General features: G+C 39.8%; 1 protein-coding gene across 6 annotated transcripts in view; it reads left to right on the forward strand.

Moving 5' to 3' along the window:
* The window catches only part of Akap13 (A-kinase anchoring protein 13), a 260,503-nt gene that overhangs the window by 159,703 nt on the left and 81,284 nt on the right, over positions 1-19,516 (forward strand). For 5 of the 6 annotated variants that reach the window (XM_075952859.1, XM_075952860.1, XM_075952863.1 and 2 more), the window contains exons 9-10: positions 16,439-16,514; positions 18,486-18,622. In XM_075952859.1, the coding sequence (XP_075808974.1) occupies positions 16,439-16,514; positions 18,486-18,622 (213 nt within the window). Of the gene's footprint in view, positions 1-2,370; positions 3,129-16,438; positions 16,515-18,485; positions 18,623-19,516 lie in introns of those variants that run through there. The other variant, XM_075952865.1, reaches the window with a different exon arrangement.

Below are 19,516 nucleotides of genomic sequence, written 5' to 3' on the forward strand. Positions count from 1 at the left end.
GCATCAGCAGCAAAAGCACAGACTACAGATTTTGTCTTCCATGGGGAGTGCCGCAGATCCAGAGGGAAAGCAGACTTTGCACCCCACCCAGAGCATTTGTTCTCAGAGGAAAAACAGATTAGCATGGACAATTTTAAATTGCCCTTTTAATATGTTTATATGTGCAGAGAAGAGAGAAAAAAAATCTAGATTTCTAGCACAAAGCCAACAGACAAAAAGATTAATCTACATATTTCAAACAAGTGCTCTAGTGTAGTTCAGAAAGTTGTAATGGTTTTGAAACATTTCTCTCTGATTATGTAAAGTTTCCAAGGACAAAGACCTTGGCTTTTATTTGCTTTTTACGCAAGGCACAGAATGTCTATTAAATTGATATAGATTATCTTTATTTAGTTTGATAGAGTTGGTATAGAAAAAGCTTCCCAGTGATTAAAGCATCTCCAATTCCCTAGAGAGATGCCTGGGAACTTGCAAGCAGGAAACATTTGATTCTAATTAAAGCAGAAGGGAGAGGCAGTGAGGAGCAAACCATGTTGAGAACCGAGGGGAGGCAGCTTCGTGTTCATCAGAAGAGGGGGTTCTGAATTATAGCTTGGTGAAAGTTGATCCATAAAAGATAATAGGCAGTCAGTTTTCTGTATACTAAAGCCTGCCCCTCCAGGACCTTCCACTCTATACCCTTAAACCACATAGAATGAAAGTATTTGTAAATTCCTGGCCAGAATCCCATGCTTTTGGTTAGCTTAAGTACGAATTTTATTTACAACTTCATCTCTCATTGTCTTGTTTCTACTGTGTTTAGCATCATCTATACTGAAAAGCAGCAAATGGAGAGCCCAGGCTTGTTTTCTACAGCATCAAAAAGAGGACATCACCCACCTTCATAGCTAGGAGTGGTACCTAGCTAGGAGTGGTCCGGGAAGAAGAGGCTTGTGTTAGATAGAGTTGATACTGACTTCTGGGTAGACAGATGGATGAGAGAAAATGCTTGCAGCCTTAGCTGGTTCTGCTGTATTTCTTTTATTTAAGTGAGTTACCTGCTTTTAACACCTGGCTTGAGGAAGTGGTGAATTGTCAGACTTTCTTTACTTTTTTTTACAGCTTCCAAAAGAAAATGCCTTTCACCAACTTCGTTTGCAGTATTGACAGAAACTGGGATATGTAATCTCTTCCTTTCTGTTGTAGTATTTAAAACTGTATATTCACTTTCTCCACATCTATGCTCTCCTTCCAAATCAAAGAGAATATAAGACAGCTTCTCCTGGAAAGAGTTAATATGTCTGCTTTTTCTTTTGTTGGTTTGTTTTTGAGACAGGATCTCTTTATGTAACCCTGGCTGTCGTGGAACTCACTGTGTAGATCAGACTGGCCTCATACTCACAGAGCTCGTCCTGCTTCTGTCTCCATAGTGCTGAGATTAAACACATACATACCATGCCTAGCCCATTTTTCTCTCTGTGTGTCCCCTCCCCCCCCCGCTTTTTGCTGCATCTGTTCCTCTTCCTCCTTACCCCTCCAAAGTCGGTTACAATAAGAGAATGTCTGAAAGTGAATGAATGCTTTCTAGACGAGGGCTGCTCCTGAGGAGCAGTAGGTTGGCAACTGGAAAATATGGAGTAGCAGGAAAACAGACAAATGAAGTCACTGCATCCTGCACAAGGCCCAGTTAATGTGAATGAGATGTGAAGGGAAGGAAGTCTCAGCCAGGTGACTCTTCTTAGTCACAAGAGTACTGAGAGACATGCACACATTTATCCTATACCATCTCCTTAACTCTCTTTAAAGCTTTCTCCAACTCCAGATATAACAAAACTTTAACTCTTGGTGGATTCTAAACTTGCCAGACATTTTATAGGCAATTCTACATCCTAGAGACATAACTCTGAAATACTTGGCTAACATTTTTCTGATATTAAATCATTGCTTTTCATTCTGCAGGGAGATGCAGTATTTCCTTTGCCTGGATTCAGAGTTCTGCATTTTCTCTGAATAGCTAAGGCTGTTGTACAGACTTGTAGTGTTTAGGATAACACCCCCTTTCTTTATTAGCATACTACTAACATCAAAGGTACTGAGGTTGCTTCTTGCAATGTCTGACAGAGCCTTTTTCACTGGGGACTTGTGAGGAGGAGGAGCAGGAGGAAGCCTGTTGGAAAAGGAAGCCTTGTTTTTTCTCTTCGTCTGCAGATGAATCATGTTCCCACCACTGCAATTAGGTTTTCAAACCTCCAAGGCTGCTGGTGCAGATCTGAAAGGGCAAGTAATGACGATCTTGAGAGAGCAGGGTAAAGGGTGTGGAGGCTGCGGAGGGAGGGGCGGGCTAGCTAGACGCAGCCAGCTAGGGAGGGAAGGAGGAGGACATCTGGAGGAGTGGTCTGTTTTCCTTGTACTCTGCCGGCCTTAGATATTTTCAACTTAAGTCAAAATCCAGCCCTGCCGCCGAAGGAGCTGGAGACTGGCTAAAAAACTGGATCCGCTAGTTTTTGTTTTGTTTTGTTTCATTTTGTCTGTATAGGTTTCCTTGTCTTTGTTGTTTTAAGGAATTTTCTCATACTATCCTTTTGAAATAGCCATCTTCCTTTTTTTTTTAATCCTCCTTCGTGGCAGAGTGCGTACTGGCTTTTTATTACTGGCTCTGGGATTTCTGGATACGTGTGCCAACCATTATGCTTAGCCAGTTCGTTCTTAATTTTTCTACTGGAGTTCTTGGCAGTGATGGAAAAGATCTGTGCTTCTCTCTCAGTCAAGATCTGCACAGCAACGGTCTTGAGGCACTTACTGCTGATAGTATGAACTGTAAATTCATCGTCTCAGTACTCTGAAGTTGCCAGGAAGTTCTCACTCCATTCATGGAATTGGATTCTGCTTTTTTTCTTTTTCTAATTTAATTTTCTTAACCTGAGAGTTTTCTATATAGAGGAATCTGAAAGCAGAAGTCTGCTCCTGCCCACTGTGAGAAATTTGGAATTCTGGACCTGTGTGAGCACAGTGGTCCCTGGGTTCAGTAGGCATACGTCTACATTTTGTCTCTTCTGCATCTGGACAAAATGTATGAGCGGCACAAGAGACGCTATAGTCTGTGTGACATCTCCAAGGTGGACAGGACTGTGGACGTGGTGTTACTGAAGGTAAGAAGGGGCCACACTTTATTCAATCTGAAGGTCTCCAGGCTATTTTCCCTTTGTAGCCAGTAGCCTTGTCTTGGTCCTTCCTAAACTGGAAGTGTGAGAAAGCCTGGACTAACAGTAATAGAAGAGCAAGAGGAGGTGATTTTCAGAATCTTTAAAGGAACATCTAACAGAAGTAGTGTGTGTCTGTCTGTGTGCGCATGTGTACACGCATTACTGGAAAACAGTTTTACTTGCTTTCAAGTAGGGTCAAGGAGAGTATTGAAGATCACAAAGAGGGAATTCACAGTTACCCTTTTGCTGGATGCCTCGGTCTTTTGTTGCTTGCCCCATCCCCACAATCCAGTTCTACCTCCCTTCTTCCTGAATCTATTTCTCTATGGGCTTCCTTTTCTGTCTCTTGGTCCTTTTTTGTCTGTGTCTGTCTTTGCCTGTCTGTTCTCCTGCTGTCTCATTGCTCATTCCCCGGGGGAAAGACCGTATTCTTTTTCCTGGAAGTGTCTCCAGTCAGCCTACACACTAACGTGGCTCAGCTGCCCTGCTCCTTGAGTTTGACTCTTTTTCTGCTGTTGCTTCTGCCTGTTGATAGCTGCATTTGTTTGATTTCACATCATTAGTAATGTTGGGTGTCTAAGCAGGAAGGAGATGGAGACTCTGGACAGGCTAATTGTTCACTGAAGGCATCCTTGAATCTAAAATTAGTAAGAACTTCTACATTCGGTAAGACCGGAGTCTGGGAATGTTGGACAACTCATGAAGTACTTTTTGGAAGTTTAGCAATTTTCTGGCAAAGGCAGGGAAATTGGAAGTCACCCAAGTGCTTCACTAATGCCAAAAGAACCTGACAGCTAAATTTGGGAGAGTGGAGCTGTTTAAGTAGAAAAGGAGTAATTTTGAATAAAGTGCTAATATAATGCCTGGGTTACAGAAATAGTAGAAATCTATAATTGCTATCAACTCAATTTAGTACTTGAGATAACCAGATTCTTTTATTACATTTAAAATTTGTGTTGATGTCGGTGTGCCATGGCTCACCTGTTGTGGTCAGGGAACAGCTTAAGGGAGTTTGTTCTGTGCTTCCACCTCGTGGGTCCTGGGGATCAAACTCAGGTCCTCAGCAAGCACCTTCATCCACTTAGCCCCTACCCTCTGCACTGCCACCCCACCCCCCTGTGCCAAGCTAAGCACTTACTAAACTTGCTAAAACAGCCCCAGGGCCCACCTTACACTCAAACCTCTTCCCTGGGCCTTTCAGGTATGGGTTACCTCAGCCTCTCCCTGAGAAGCTGGCAGATGAGCTCAGAAGCCAGTGAAACCCCACATTGGGTGTGGCACCAAGAGATGTGATTTGTGGTGTGGTGGTGTCCTTGTCCCTCTAATAGTCACTGTCAGGTGGTTTAACTTGCCAGGCCTACTTTGTAATTTGGTGTTTTGAACTTGTTCCAAAGATGTAGTTGGTTTTAATTTCTCTGAGAAGTCATTTCCTCTGAGAGATAACAATTATCCTTTGCTATTTTGCCCTCTTATATAATAAATGTAGAAAGGTTACTTTCTAGGATCTTTCACTCTCATTCCCTGTCATCTCTCTTTCCCTCTCCTCTCCCCTCCTTTCTCCTTCCCCATCTCAGTGGGGGGTTGGGGAGAGCTGTAGAGGGGGCACTGAAATCAGGGGCAGCGGTGGGGAGAAAAGAGAGATGGTTATGGGGGCAAATAGCAAAGTGCAGTGTCATAACTTTAAATGTCATGACGAAAACTGTTATTTTATACTTAAAACAATAAATAGGTGCTGGAGAGAGGCTTAGCAGTTAAAAGCACTTGTTCTTGCAGAGTATCTGGCTTTGGTCCCCAGCACCCACATGGTGACTTGCAACCATCCCTAACTCCACTTCCGGGGGATCCAAAGCTCCCTTCTGAATTTCACATGCATCAGTCCTACACTTGGAGCACATATGTATATACAGGCAAAACACTCATACACATAAAAAAAAATCCGAATTTTTTTAAATCAAATAAAAAGAAATTTAAAAATATGTAGTATCATGCATCCTAGTAAGGCATAAAAGTTTTATATTAGTAAAGCTAACTGAGTTCAGGCCTCTTAATTTGGAGACACTGTTTTTATATTTGCCTTTTCTGTGAATTATTCGACTTAAGCCTTATTTGTCAAGCAGTGACTTTTACCCCATTTTCTATGAAGAAATACTGGAAGCATGACTAGGAACTGTACATTAAAAAAGCATTGAATACCTTTCATAGGACAGACAGGTACTGAGTCTGAGGGTCTCTTCCTAAGAGCAACAGTACCCAGAGAAACAAGTGCAAACTGTGTGAGAGGACAGAGACAAGGAGGGTGCTCCATCGGGGCAGTGCTCCAGAGGAGGAGGAGACAGCTATATGGAGAATGAAGGAACATCTCTAGAAAGAATGGGCAGAGTCCCTGAGGAAGAGAGAAACTGATAGGTGCATCCTGACAGGAACATCCTGCATAGCAAACAGCAAATTTCTTGTAAAAAGTCTGGAGCCGGAGTTGATGCACAAAAGCAGGCAGCCAGTGGGGATCCTTTCTCACTCTGCTTTTAAAACAGTCATTCTGGCAGTGTGGGAATCCTATTATGGCAGACCCCAACATAGTTAAATGATTTTGTAGTGGAATAAAATAAGGAAAGAATAGATGAGACATAAGCATTGAATGTTCCCGGAGCCTGTCCTGGAACTAGCTCTTGTAGACCAGGCTGGCCTCGAACTCACAGAGATCCGCCTGCCTCTGCCTCCTGAGTGCTGGGATTAAAGGTGTGCACCATCACCACACGGCGAATGTTTGCATTTTTAATCATTATCTGTTTCACATACAGGAAAACAGATTAGAATAGCCAGTAATTTCACCTATATGTTACCCCAGGTCAAACTCTTCACAGCCCATGCATTTTCTTGCTGTCCTTGCCCTCCTTTGAGTTGACCCATTTCTTTTATTACATGAGTGTACACATACACACGCACAGGTGTAAATTACTTTCTGTCATAAACTTGTGTTGCAAGAAGTCCTGGACATTATGTTGATGAATTCTTTGCCAATATGAGAATCCTTTTAATGGCAGTTTGGATAGATACATGATAGTATATGAGTTCATTTTGTCTCACAGTTTGTAGCAAGTTTTCTCTGTAATTTCTTTGCTTCTTTCTCTCCCTCCCTCTCAGTAATTTTTGCCAATTACTTTTACATTATTTTGAAATTCAATATTTTCTATTAGTATTTTAAAGTTATGTTGGGAGACTGGGGAAAGTGCTCAGTCAGTAAAAGTGCTTGGGTTTAGGTCCCTAGCACCCATATAAAAGTCAGGCATGGCAGTGCACACCTGTAATCCAGTGCTGCCAAGGGGAGACAAGAATTCCTGAGGCTTCCTCACAAAGATCCATAGGTTCAGTGAGAGACCATCTAAACAGTAGAATAGAGTGTGATGGAGAAAGATACCAACACTGACCTGGCTTCCTTTCCTCTGTGCAAACACATACACATTACATTGGATGCGTGCACCACTTAAATTCTCAAGTGAGAGTCTTTATATTCTCACCCTACTTTTACATACTTTTTATACAAAGAAGTTGGTCATTTTTCATATGTTGGTCAGTGTGCCTACACATTACAGAATAAGTTATCTTAATCCTATTTAAAAACTTTGTAGATTTTTTTTGAAACAGTTTTACTACCTTAACCCTGATTGGCATTGAACTTGCTATATAGACCAGGCTGGCCTGGAACCCATGGAGATCCACCTGCTTCTGCTCTTTGAACGGTCGGATTAAAGGCGTGAGCCACCATTTCTGGTTTTAATGGATATTTCTTAATTGAAATGAATTGATGTTTTAAGATTTTTAAATACAAATTCATAAGCCTTGTGCTAGCATAATTTTTTAATTGTGCTAACAACTTTAAGAATATTGAAATTAAATATAACAGTAATCTCAAGGTTTAGATTCTGAGCCTTTACTGGCATTGTATCTGATCTACAGCAACTGTATGAAAATATTTCTAAGGGAGCCACATATCGTGGCTTTTGGTTGCCTTGGTGTTCCATGAGGATGAAGACTGGAACTGTGAGAGTGGTACAGACCAGTTTGCCACATCAGTAATGCAGAAATGGGACATCTTACTTACATGGGAAAGCACAGTATTCACACATGAATATGATATGCTCCACGTTGCTGTTAAACAGGATGTGGTTGGAAATGCCGGTGGGTGTTTTTAACATTCTTTCTTTACTCACAGCATCATGGAGAGTGCCCTCTGGCTAATGGCGTTGGCCATGACGGGTAACATTTAGCTCAGATGACTGACTGTGATTTTGGTTTTGTAGGATGCCTGTGAACTTCTGTTTAAATAGGTTTGCATCTCTTGCTGTACACTCAGTTCTTCTTAACCTGTTATATAGTATACCCAACACGTTTACCCACTGTAACTATTTGGGGTATGATATAAGTTCAGTGATATTAACAGTTATACCTTTTTTTATAACTATCACTACTAGATAACTCAAAACATTTCTATTTTCCCAAAGTGGAACTTTACACCTGTTAAACAATAAGTCTCCATTCTTGTCTTTTGGAAACCAATATCCAATTTCTGGTTTTGACTGCTCTAGGTGCCTTGCACATGTTGAGCCTTGCAGTGTTTGTCCATTTGTGGCTATCTTAGATCATAATATATTTGAAGTTTATACAAGCTATAATATGTGTCAGCATTTCCTTCCTTTTTTAATGCTAAATAACATTCATTGTAATATCATATACTTTATTTGTTCACATACACACACCCCTGACCAACTGAGCTGTAAGTGGAGACTGCTCGTTCGCTTCCCAGCTGCCAAGAAACTTTATTAATTACAACACTGTTTGGCCAATAACTTAAGCTTATTTCTAGCTAACTCTTATATCTTAAATTAACACATTTCTATTAATCTGTGAATCACCACAAGGGTGTAGTCTAACATTAAGGTTCTAGCTGGCAGCGGGCATCTTTCTCCTTTGGCAGCTACATGGTGTCTCTTTGACTCCACCTACTTTCTCTCTGTATCTCTATTCAGATTTCCTGCCTGGCTTTACTGTCCTAAGCCATTGGCTGAAACGGCTTCTTTAATAACCAGTGGTAATAAAACATATTCATAGCATACAGAGGGGAATCCCACATCACTGAGCTATGTTAACTGTTCAGCTGTTGTGAATGGTGCTGCTCTGACCACCGTGTGTTAAGTATCTGTTTGAATCCCTGCTTTCATTCTTTGGGGTATATTATCAGAAGTGAAATTGCTGAGTCAAGGTAATTATGGTTTTTAGGCATGGCCACATTGTTTACCACAGTGGCTCTAGCATTTTATACCAGTAACATCCTACCACCAGTTCAAAAGATTTCAATTTTCTCTGCATTCCCAAGGCTTATGTGTTCTTTTTAGGTAACAGCATAATGATTATGAACTGATGACTCGTTCTGGTTTTGATTTGTGTTTCCCTGATATGCTATTTGTATTTGTCAGAAACCTGTGAGTATGAGCTGTCTCAAGCTAACCTCACCTTTAGGTGTGTGTTATCTAGCAGTCTTGACTCTCTTACACTTTTTTTTAACTTTACCCCAAGAATATATGAAATTAGACCTGCAACTTCCTTTCACACCTCTTTCCCCTCGTCAAACCTTTTGGAAAACATGTTTCATCTCAGACTCAACCTAATGAAATCTTATGCATCTTTTCCTCTAAGTTTGCTGTGTCTGTTTGTTGTGGATCTCTCTGCATCTTTTTTGTGGATTCTGCCTTTCCCACAATTTTCCATTTACATCCCTTCTGTATTCTAAAGAAACCTGACCCCGAGCAGCGTGGTGCAGATTCTTCTTCTCTGGTCTTTGTCCTCAGTATGTTCCCGCCTAGTCTCCAGTTTCCTGTTTTGTTTCTATATTTCTTTAGTGATTTTTTTCTCAGTACAATACTCAACTTGTCACCCTCGCCTACCACCCTAGAGAATAAAGCATACTTTCATTTTACCCCTGTCTCCTATTATTTGCTTAGTGAAACTACTTGTGAAAATCACTGGGAATTTTTTGCTTTTACTATCTGCAGTAAAAGTCTCTAATTTGGATGATGCACATATGCTCTGGAGCTCTGGGTTGTGAATACACGTGATTCATGTGTCCAACAACGATGCCACATCTTCCCTTAGATTCCTGACAGTCTTGTCACTCAGAAGGCTATGAGGTGTCTTTTTTTCCCCTTCTATTGAAAGCATCTTTTTTTCTTCACATAATATATCCATAATATGGTTTTCCCTAGCTCTATTCCTCCCAGTTCCTCCCCAACTCCTCTCTATCCATAGCCACCCTTTTCTGTATCTCATTAGAAAACAAATAGGCTCCTAAGGGATAATAATAAAATAAAACAAGTAAAACAAACCTAACACATCAGAATAGGACAAAACAAACAAATGTGAAAGAGCCCAAGAAAAGTCATAAGAAATAGATACAGATGCAGAGATCCATTTGTTTGCATTCAGAAATCCCATATAAATATTAGACCAGACGCCATAATGTATACACAGAGAACCTGTAAGGTTAAAAGAGAAATAAAAAATGTAAATAAAATAAGAAAAAATAAGATAAAAAACTCACAGGACCTTATAAGAAAGGTATCTCTGGAAATGTCATTGAGTTTGTTTTCTGTTGGCCATCTGCTCTGGGCATGCGTCCTACCCTTAAAAGTGGTTTGTTTCAGCCACTGTGGTGGGGCACGCATTTAATCCCAGCACTCAGGAGGCAGAGGCCTACAGATCTCGGTGAGTTCAAGACCATCCTGGTCTATAAATTGAGTTCCAGTACACCCTGGGTTGTTACACAGAGAAACCCTGTCTTGAGAGAAAAAAAAAGTTTGTTTTTTCAATGAGATTCCCTTGGAGAAAACTAAATTTTCATTGCAAGCAGTTGTCGGTTAGATTAGGGAGAGGGAGTGCGTCCACTTCCTTCACTCTAGGACTCCATCTGGTACAGACCCAGTGCTGCTGTCTCAGTCTCTGGTGTGTCCTAGCTGTTTTCCTCATATTTTGTTTGTTTCTTTGTTTTCTCGCATGTGGCTCAAGTTACAGACGGTCATGAGCTGGCATGTGAGTGCTGGGAATAGAACCCAGGTCCTCTGGAAGAGCAGCCATGTCTACAGTGCAGTAGCAGCTTTTTTGGAATTAATTTTTTTCTATAATGGTAGGCAGAGTGGATATGACTTTCCTTTTAGCTTATTGCTTCCCTAACTTCAGAAAACCTAATATCCCACAGTCTGTAGCTTCTGGGTTAGGGTGTATAATCTCTGAGTCAGCCCACCTACTATAGTGTGTGGGTGCATGTCTATATGTTTATCTGTCTTAAATATAACATTTGTAGCTTGATCAGAAAAGATGTATATAGGACTAGAAATTTTGTACATAGTAACACACATTGTCTTGGTCAACACATGGTGGTTACTGAACAAAATGCTGAGGCAAGCTTATTGACCACACTGATAGGCTTCTGACATAAACTCTCAGCTCCCTAAGGACAAGGCTTTAATTACATCTTTAAGATTTGGGACAGTGTTTGATCATAGAATGTGTTTAATATGTGTTGTATCTTTTTTGAAAGGAAAGGAAGAATAAAGCTATCCATGATGAGCATCCCCTAGTGCCTCCTTTTTCAAGAAAGTGCAAAATAAAAAATACTTTTATTTAAAAAAAAAAAGATGCTTCAGAAGGAAAGCAAGGCCACATCTATTGTGACAAGAAAAATCACAGATAAGAACAAAAATGTTGGCAAAAATGTGGCAAAATTGCCAAATGGTATATCCACTTTGGAAAACAAGCCATAATACCCTAAAAAGTAAAGTCTAAGTTTTCAGGTCCACAATTCAACAGTCCACTTCTAGGTGTTTCCTCAGGAGAAAAAATAATGTGTGCCCCTAAAAAAAGCTTGTATATATTGTGTGTGTAAAATGTTCATGCTAGTGCTCACAGCAGCTGGAAAGTCAAGACAACCCGTTGTTCATAACATGATGAATAGATAAGTACAATGGAGGTCTACGCATACAGTGGAATATTTTTTGGTATTAATAAAACACACTACAATGTAGATGAATCTTTAACATCACATAAGATCAAGAGTGCATGGCTACATTTGTAAGAACTGTTTACAGTAGGCAGAAGATGGCTCAGTGCTTGTCTAGGACCAAGAGAAAAAGATCTGGATGCTGGCTTTCTTTTTATCGACATGACGGTGCTCTGAAACTAGATGATGGTGATGATTATACGACTCTGTGAATAGTCTAAAGCATGGAATTATACGGCCTAAACGACTAGGTTTTGTAGGCCAAGAATTTGAATAAAGATGTTAAAATGCAATTTTTTACAGTTGCACATACTTGGTTGAATACATGTTCTTACGCACACATACATATACACACATGCAAAATAAACACAGTGTGCATCATGGATTGTCGTTACAAGAGAAAAAGAACATGAGTAGAAGAGCAAGTGAATCCAGATAACTGGTTTTTTTCTTTTCTTTAAAGAATATTTTTCATGCATAAATTTGATCATGTTTTTGCCTCCTCCAACTCTTCCCCGATCCTTGCCACCTCCCTACCCACCCAACTTGACTGTCTCTCTCTCAAAAAAAAAAAACAGTAATAATCAAAAAGGTAAAACAAAAAGCCCCCCACACCATCTTTAATTTATTTATTTTGTTTTTTTTTTTTTGAGGCAGGGTTTCTCTGTGTAGCTTTGGAGCCTCTCCTAGAACTTGCTTTATAGACCAGACTGGCCTCGAACTCACAGAGATCCTCCTGCCTCTGCCTCTCAAGTGCTGGGATTAAAGGTGTACGCCACAGCCTGGCTAAAGCCCTGCCCATCAAAAAAAAAAAAGGCCAACAAAAACATGGTGCTCGTTTTGTGGACATGGGCTGGCCCGGGTTTATATACCCAGTGACCCTTCATTGAAGAAAAATTAGTTTCCCTTTGCCAGCAGTTATCAGTTGCAAACAGCTTCTAAGTCCACTTGCCCCTCTTTCCCCTCCTCTTCCTCATACATCCCTGAGCCTTGAGGGATGGATTGGATGAAAGCATCCTAGTTAGGGCTAAGTGCTCCAAAATCTCTCAGTCTTCTGCACATTTTGCTGTTGTGGGTCTTTGTGTGACTTTCTTGTCGACTGCAAGAAGCTTCTCTGATGAGGGCTGGGGGGGGGGGGGGAACTAATCTATGGGTACGGTAGTATGTCACTAGTCATTTTATTGTTATGTTCCCTTAGCAGAATAATAGCAGTAGGCTTCCCCCTAAGCCCATGACTTACCCAGTCCTATGTTCTTGGCCTTTAGCACTGTCAGCTACAGGTTCCAGCTCATAGAGTGGACCTTAAATCCAGTCAACGTTCAGTCACTGTTGGACCATTATATCCTACAGGCAGTTAACTGTCGTAGCCTCGGGGTTGTGACTGGGTGCTACCGATGATTGCCCTTTTCCTCTGGTAGCTTCACAGACTACCTTCCAGTATCTTGAATACTAGTCAGTAGGCATGAAACTTTTATCTGGAGTTTCACTAACAACACTGTACCAATGTTGGTTTCTTAATACTGACAAATGTACCATAGTAATTTCAGATGTTGGAAAACAGGAAATGGGGGAGAGGAGTGTCAGTGAACTTCGTGTACTACCTTTGCAAACTGAACTCATTATAATCAAGTTCCTTGATTATAAAATAATTAATAAATAAAATTAGAATATAACCATAAAGGGAAATTTGAGAAACTATAGAAAAGTTGAAAAGAATATTAGTTTATGATCATTCAAGTATAATTGTTCATTTAAATGTTCATTCAAACTAGGATTTTTTGCCACAAAGGTATGATCATATTAAGATATTTCAGGTACCCATATTTTCAAAAATTATTAATATATACTAATTGTTTTTAAAAAGTGTCGTGCTTCTGAGATTTTTAGCTTTCTTGAGCTAGTCAGTTAACTAACTTGTGTTTATTTGACACACACCCAGCCTTGGAAAGAGTCTAGAACTAAAGGTCAGTCACAAGACCTGCAGACATGCCTGAGGCTTCTGGAAGAATGTTTCCTAACACTAGTGTGTCATCACATAATGTGTTCTCTTTTAAAACATTATTTTGTTTTCATTCTCATGTATTTTTGCAAAATAGAATGCTCACTAAATGTAACATACCAGGACCTAAAATGAGAGAAATACAGAGAATGCAGTAAATTCTAGGTGAAGAATGTTTCTTTTAGACATTGACCCTGGAGCAGCAAGGATGGTATTGAAAAGGGTTCTAAGGCAGTGTTAGCTTTTCTAAAATTTTGAATGCAGAAAAATTTGGGGGTCTTGAGAGAGAAAAAGAGCAGCAGCATCATTCAGGAAGATCCATTTCCATGTTCTACGTTCATATTTGAGAACCCCTTAAGCTTTTTTATTTCTATTAAATTTATTTCAGTGTTTATGAACCTCTTCCTGTTATTATAATAATAATAAAGGTGCAAAGGAGTTTTTACTTTTCCCACTTCAAAATGCACTTTTATGTTGAAGTATGTTAGTTTTGACTTACAGCAGAGAAACATCCTGCAGTAACAAGAAGATGGCAAGTTAAAAATCAGAAAATTCTGTGAGCCACAACTTGGGTTTTGGTTGTTTGTTTTAACTTGTTTGGTTGTTTGTTTTTGGTTTTGTTTTAAAGAATTTCTGCCAGGGCTGGAGAAATGGCTCAGCAAAGTTCTCATTCAACTTGGTGTGCGTTGAATACAATTCTTTGTTGTCATCAGCACAGTAGTGCAGTATTTTCTCACTAGTAATCACAAATATAGTGAGTACATACTGTATTCTACAGGCCACTAAATAAAAGTATGGCCTCTGTCTTTTGACGTTCTTATTATTCATTCGTTTGTTAATTTGTTCACATTATTTAGGGTTTCAGTTGAGTTTCAGTGGGATTAGAAAATTAAAGGGCTTGTAAAAAAACATTTAACATTTTATACTTTCGTTGAGGGTCTAATTTATATGTAAACTACTCAGTGGGCTAGGATTATAGTTAAATGGTAGATCACTTGCCTATGGTCGACATATATATATATAGAGGGGGGGGGACCTGTAGAGTGAAAAGGGGGGAAAGGTACGTAAAAATAAAAAGTAATACAACAAAATATTTTTTAAAAAAATGGGAAAATTCTGTGAAACACTATGAGACAAGGAACCCCCAAACTTGTCCTTGAGTTCATTTTCTGTTGTCCATCTTCTGCTGGGCATGCAGCCTACCCTTAAGAGTAGTTGGTTTTCACAGTGAGACTCTCTTGGAAGAAACGGAAAAGTTTCATTTGCAAGCAGTTATCAGTTGGAGATTGCTTCTGGGATGTACATGTCCACTTTTCTGTTTAGCTCTAGGACCCCATCTGGTGCAGACCTGCACAGGCCCTGTGCGTGCTGCCTCTATCTCTGTGAGTTCATGTGTATCTAGAAGGGCCTGATTTTTTGGTGTCCTCCATCCTCTCTAACTCATACACTCTTTCCTCCCCCTGTTCTGCAGAGTTCCCTGAGCCCTAGGATTGAGTGAGCTAAGGTCTCTTACTCTCTGTAAAATATCTGACTGTGGATCTCTGTGTGTCTTAGTTAGGGTTTCTATTTCTGTGAAGAGACTCCATGACCACAGCAAGTCTTAAAGAAAATATTTAGTTGGGTGGCAGCTTACAGTTCAGAGGTTCAGTCCATTATCATCATGGCTAGGAGTGTGGCAGTGTGCAGGCAGACATGATGCTGGCTACTTCTTGGTCAGAAGGTAACAGGAAGTGGTCTGTGACACTTAGGGACGCTTACGCAAAAGAAACTTCAAAGCCTGCCCCCACAGTGACACACTTCCTTCAACAAGGCCACACCTCCCACTAGCACCACTCCTATGTGTTTCTGGGGGCCTGGTACATTCAAACTACCCTACTGTGTTGTTCTCCTTTGCTGCAGGAACAAGTCTCTCTGATGATGGCTCAATCTATGAATATAGCAGAATATCATTAGGGGCTATTTTAATTTTTAGACCAATAATAGGTCTCTGGGCTATCTAGTCTCAGCTTCTTGGTCACCTAAGCAGTGTCAGGTATAGGCTCCATTTCTTGGATTAGATGTCATACAAGTGCTACCATTGCGCTTGGATGTCATACAGGCAAGAACTCATCATCAATCCAGGGGGTTGGGGGTGGGTTTGGGGTTTATTTACCTTACTCCTGGAACTTCTTTAGCGAAGGAAATTTAAAGTGTTAACTTTTTGTTCTAAGCAATGAGTTAGTGATATCCCGTAAGCTTTTATGTAGAAGGTTTAATTTGTATTCAGTTCTTTTCTTTAATATTTCTTATATGAACTGTGGGTTACTTAATAGTTTTATCTTTACACTTTTTTTTTCTCTTTTTAAGATTGGTATGGGATTCCAGTCTTTTGATTTGGGCTTCTGGTTTAATAGTATTGTGGTTAAAACAAAAAAAAAAAAGCAAAGTTTTTGTGATTTTAATCCTGTTAAATCTGCAACTTATCTTATGTATTAGAGCCCAGAAGTTTTGTTTTATTTTGATGTGTTTTGTGTGTCACCGTATGAATATTCCAAGTGCACTTAAGAATGCCCTGCTACGCGTTCTGCATGTTAGTTAGGTGGGATGGCTGGATGTCTCTGAAGTTTTCTAGATCCTTGTATCTATCTGCTTGTTCTGTTGTAGGGTCCTGGGAACAGAGTGTAGACATATGTCATGTTAATTTAAAAGTACACATTACTTAAACGTCAATGAAGTTAGTAGGTTGTAGTGATAAGGTGGGTAAGCAGTGGGTCTTAAGGGAAGAGGTCCATTTGCACTTCAGGGTGCCAGGCCTGCTGTGTTTTACCCTTCTGAGCCTGCTGCCTTTGGTTTAACAGAAGTGATGCGAGCTTCTTGTAGATATTATGATCATTTGATGAGAAAATGAATTGGAATGTTCTTTAGTGTTTCAAGACAGGGTTTCTCTCTATAGCCCTGACTATCCTGGAACTTACTCTGTAGGGCGGGTGAGTGCTGAATTCTGTGACCTTTTCCCATTGCTTTGTAAGCATAATTACTGACAGTCTTTTCAGAGCTTTTAGCTCAATGTAGATTGCCTTGTTTATATTACAGTAGAGTTTGACGGGCTTTTGGCATAATTTTAATTACCTTGCAATAAAATATTAACATTCAGAAGTTGTGAACAATACATAGATTTTTGGAGCTATACAGTTACCTGATTGTCTGAAACAAATCGTTTTTCTCTTCCAGATCAACCGAGAAAGCTGGTGTACCATAGAGCCATGCCCTGAAGCAGCATCTCTTTTGGCTTCCAAACAGAGCTCAGGTAGGCCTGTTCATAGTCCTGCTTTGAAGTAATAATTTGATGTTGTGATCTGCCATTCTGAAATTTATTATACAATAATTCAGAAGAAATGCGTATGTATAGGTTAGTTTGTAAGCATGATTTCATAATCAAACTAAAAGCACTAAAGTTTCCCTTAATTTTACTTTAGGAATTATTAGTCAAACTCATGTGGCTTTATGAGTTGTTACTCATTTGTAAAGCAATTTGGTGGTGTAAACTATAAGAATGTGTTGCTGTGGACCAAACCTGTGGTTCTTATTTTTTGACTGTGTTAATGCAGAAACTAACACAAGAATTCATAGCTCTTGTCTCAAAGAGGCTAAGAGATAGTTTATTTTAGAGCCAAATTTGAGCGACCATAGCCTAGGAATACAGACAGGATACCCCAAATTCCATGTTCCAATTTAGAAGCGGTTTCATAAAGAAGTTTTTATAGCAATAAAATATAGAAAGCCATAAATGAATAAATTAAATACTTTGGTGAGAATGAATGATGCTCTGCTTTAAGCCTCAAATGCCATCTGATGATATTTTTAGCTTTGGGTTTGGTGGAAGGTAGAAGTCTGCTCCATTTATATATTCCAAAAGATTCTTTTGTCTATTAGTCACAGAATATTATTCCAACATAGAGGTAGATAAGGAACGGCTCTTCTGGGGGCTAAAGCTAGCCAAAATAAGGTAATTAATCTCTGGACCTGCAACATTCCAGCTTCTCCACATCACAGTGGTCCTAATCAGTCGGTCTTTGCAGACACAGTGTCTTTCCAGGAAGTCTCAGTGACCGCTGCATACTTTCAGGGACTCTTCTGAAAGTATAACCAGCTACCCGAGAATGAAACTTCTACCATGTGATTGTTGAGTAAAATCTTGGGATTTGAATATTCGAAATACGGAAGGACCTCTAGACATCATGGCTCAATCTATTTCATTAAGGAAGTAGATTTGAGTTGCAGTTTTTTTCAAGTCATCATCGTGAATTGTTCAAACACCCCTTTCCAGTATAACTCCCAGAATCAGCAGTGTGGTCGTACAGTAAGGGTTAATGGAGCCTGCGCTTTATTTAGGCATATGTACCACACACCTGCAGTGTGCTCCACCCACGCCACTGTCGAGTGACTGCATTTCTAATTTGCTGTTTACCGTCAGGACAACTCTGTAGGGATGTACTCGCCATCCCGTTTTACTGGTACAGAAGCAAACACCTACAGGGCTAAATTACCTGGGATTTGTCTGTTAAGCAAGATCCATCTAAACATCCTAAAATCAATGTTCTTTGCTCTTGTTTCCAATTCAGTCTTTAATATATTCCTCTTCATTAGGAAAAAATTAGAAAAAAGTAAGGATTCTGTCTCTTTCCTCATCCCTATTTTCCCCCAGGCACAATATCAAGATTTTTTTTTTGGTGTTTTCCAAGAGGCGGTAATAGAAAAACCCACCAACTGTACTAAGTCATTGTTTACTGTATAGAATGGGTGGGGGGCTAAAATACCCATAATTATGGTCTTTTGAAGAAACCATATGATTTCCATTGAACTAACAATGTGAAATTATCCACTAAGCTCATAATTGTGACTGAAAGATTTAAGACTAACTTATAGATCCTGCCTCCTTATTATGGTATTCTTTTTATAATTCTGCAATGAAATTGTCTCTTACTGTGTTAATTTGTACCACAAGGTTGTGAATAGCCCATTCTGGAAGAATACATTAAATGTCTTCCCAGAACCTAGCCAAATGCCTAACAGGAAAAAGTAACTGTGTCAGTTAATATACCTGAAAGCTACTAATTTATTAGACTATGACCTTTCTAACTTTGTAAATATCTAAAGTAGAAGAGAGGCTAGGAAAGCAAAGAGGTGGGTGGAAAATAGAGAAAATGACTGAACATTGGTATAAAACAGAAAGTGAATTTTTTTTTAAGGTATTAGTTAAATAAATGTTCTTTTTCAGAATGCGAAAGCTTCTTAGATGATGGACTGGGCACAGAGTGTGCCTCAAAAGAAGGCGTGCTTCAGAGAGGATCAGGGAGTGATCCTGACCTCTTTCACTCACCCAGTGACGAAATGGACAGCATCATCTTCTCCAAGGTATTAGAGGAGCCTTCTGTTCGTTTTGGCCAGCAGTTCTCCTAGTCTCATTTGGCCTTACTTAACCCTTTTTTACTGTAATTTTTTCCACTTGTGCTCATTGTCATTCCATGACTTTAATTTGTGGCTCTAGCTGATGGACTGTGATCCAACTAGGCCATGGCTTCTGTATTCTGAGTGACTGTGTGGGGACTTACTTTGTTTTGCCTCCTTCTCTTCCTCCTCCCTCCCTTCCCTTTCTAAGCTGCTATAAACAGCCTAGCTGGATCACTCAGAAAGGAGGGGTAGAAGTATTCTATTTAAAGAAGGAAATTCCTCATTGCCAGGGCTTAGAAACAGGTATTGGCCAGGTTATTGGCTGTCTCTTCTGAAAAATCATGGCTGGTTACATGAGTGGTTTGAAGCTTGCATTGAAGTTCAAAAAGCATGGGAGTTCTTTTAGAATGAACTAAGTCAGATGACAGTGAACACCCTTCAGTGGTTAGGAAGGGACCGCAGCTCAGACTGCATGATGTCATATATATAAACTAACCATAGAGTCATTCTGATTAATGTGTGGATGCCTGGAACTCACTAAGTCTGGTGACGTCATCTTTCATCCAGACTGCTTAATTGGGACTTTCTAGATCTCTGGTGGAGAACTTAAGCTTTTCCTCTGGTGAAGAGCTAGGGAAGATGGCGGTTAGAAGCTTGAGTTCGTTTCTCTGTGTAGCAAGTTCTGTTTTGTCCTCTAAGAGGGCAGGACATGCTGTACTCAGTTACATGCTACAAATGATTTTCCTAATAGAAGGACTGAAGAGGCAAAAACATTGTAGCAACTGTGAAGAAGAGTCTTCCTTCTGGTTTTCTGACTTTGAAGAACTGAGAGCAGTTTTGTTAGTGGGTAATTAAATG

This window comes from Microtus pennsylvanicus, chromosome 18 (assembly GCF_037038515.1).
Source record: "Microtus pennsylvanicus isolate mMicPen1 chromosome 18, mMicPen1.hap1, whole genome shotgun sequence".
Taxonomy (NCBI): domain Eukaryota; kingdom Metazoa; phylum Chordata; class Mammalia; order Rodentia; family Cricetidae; genus Microtus; species Microtus pennsylvanicus.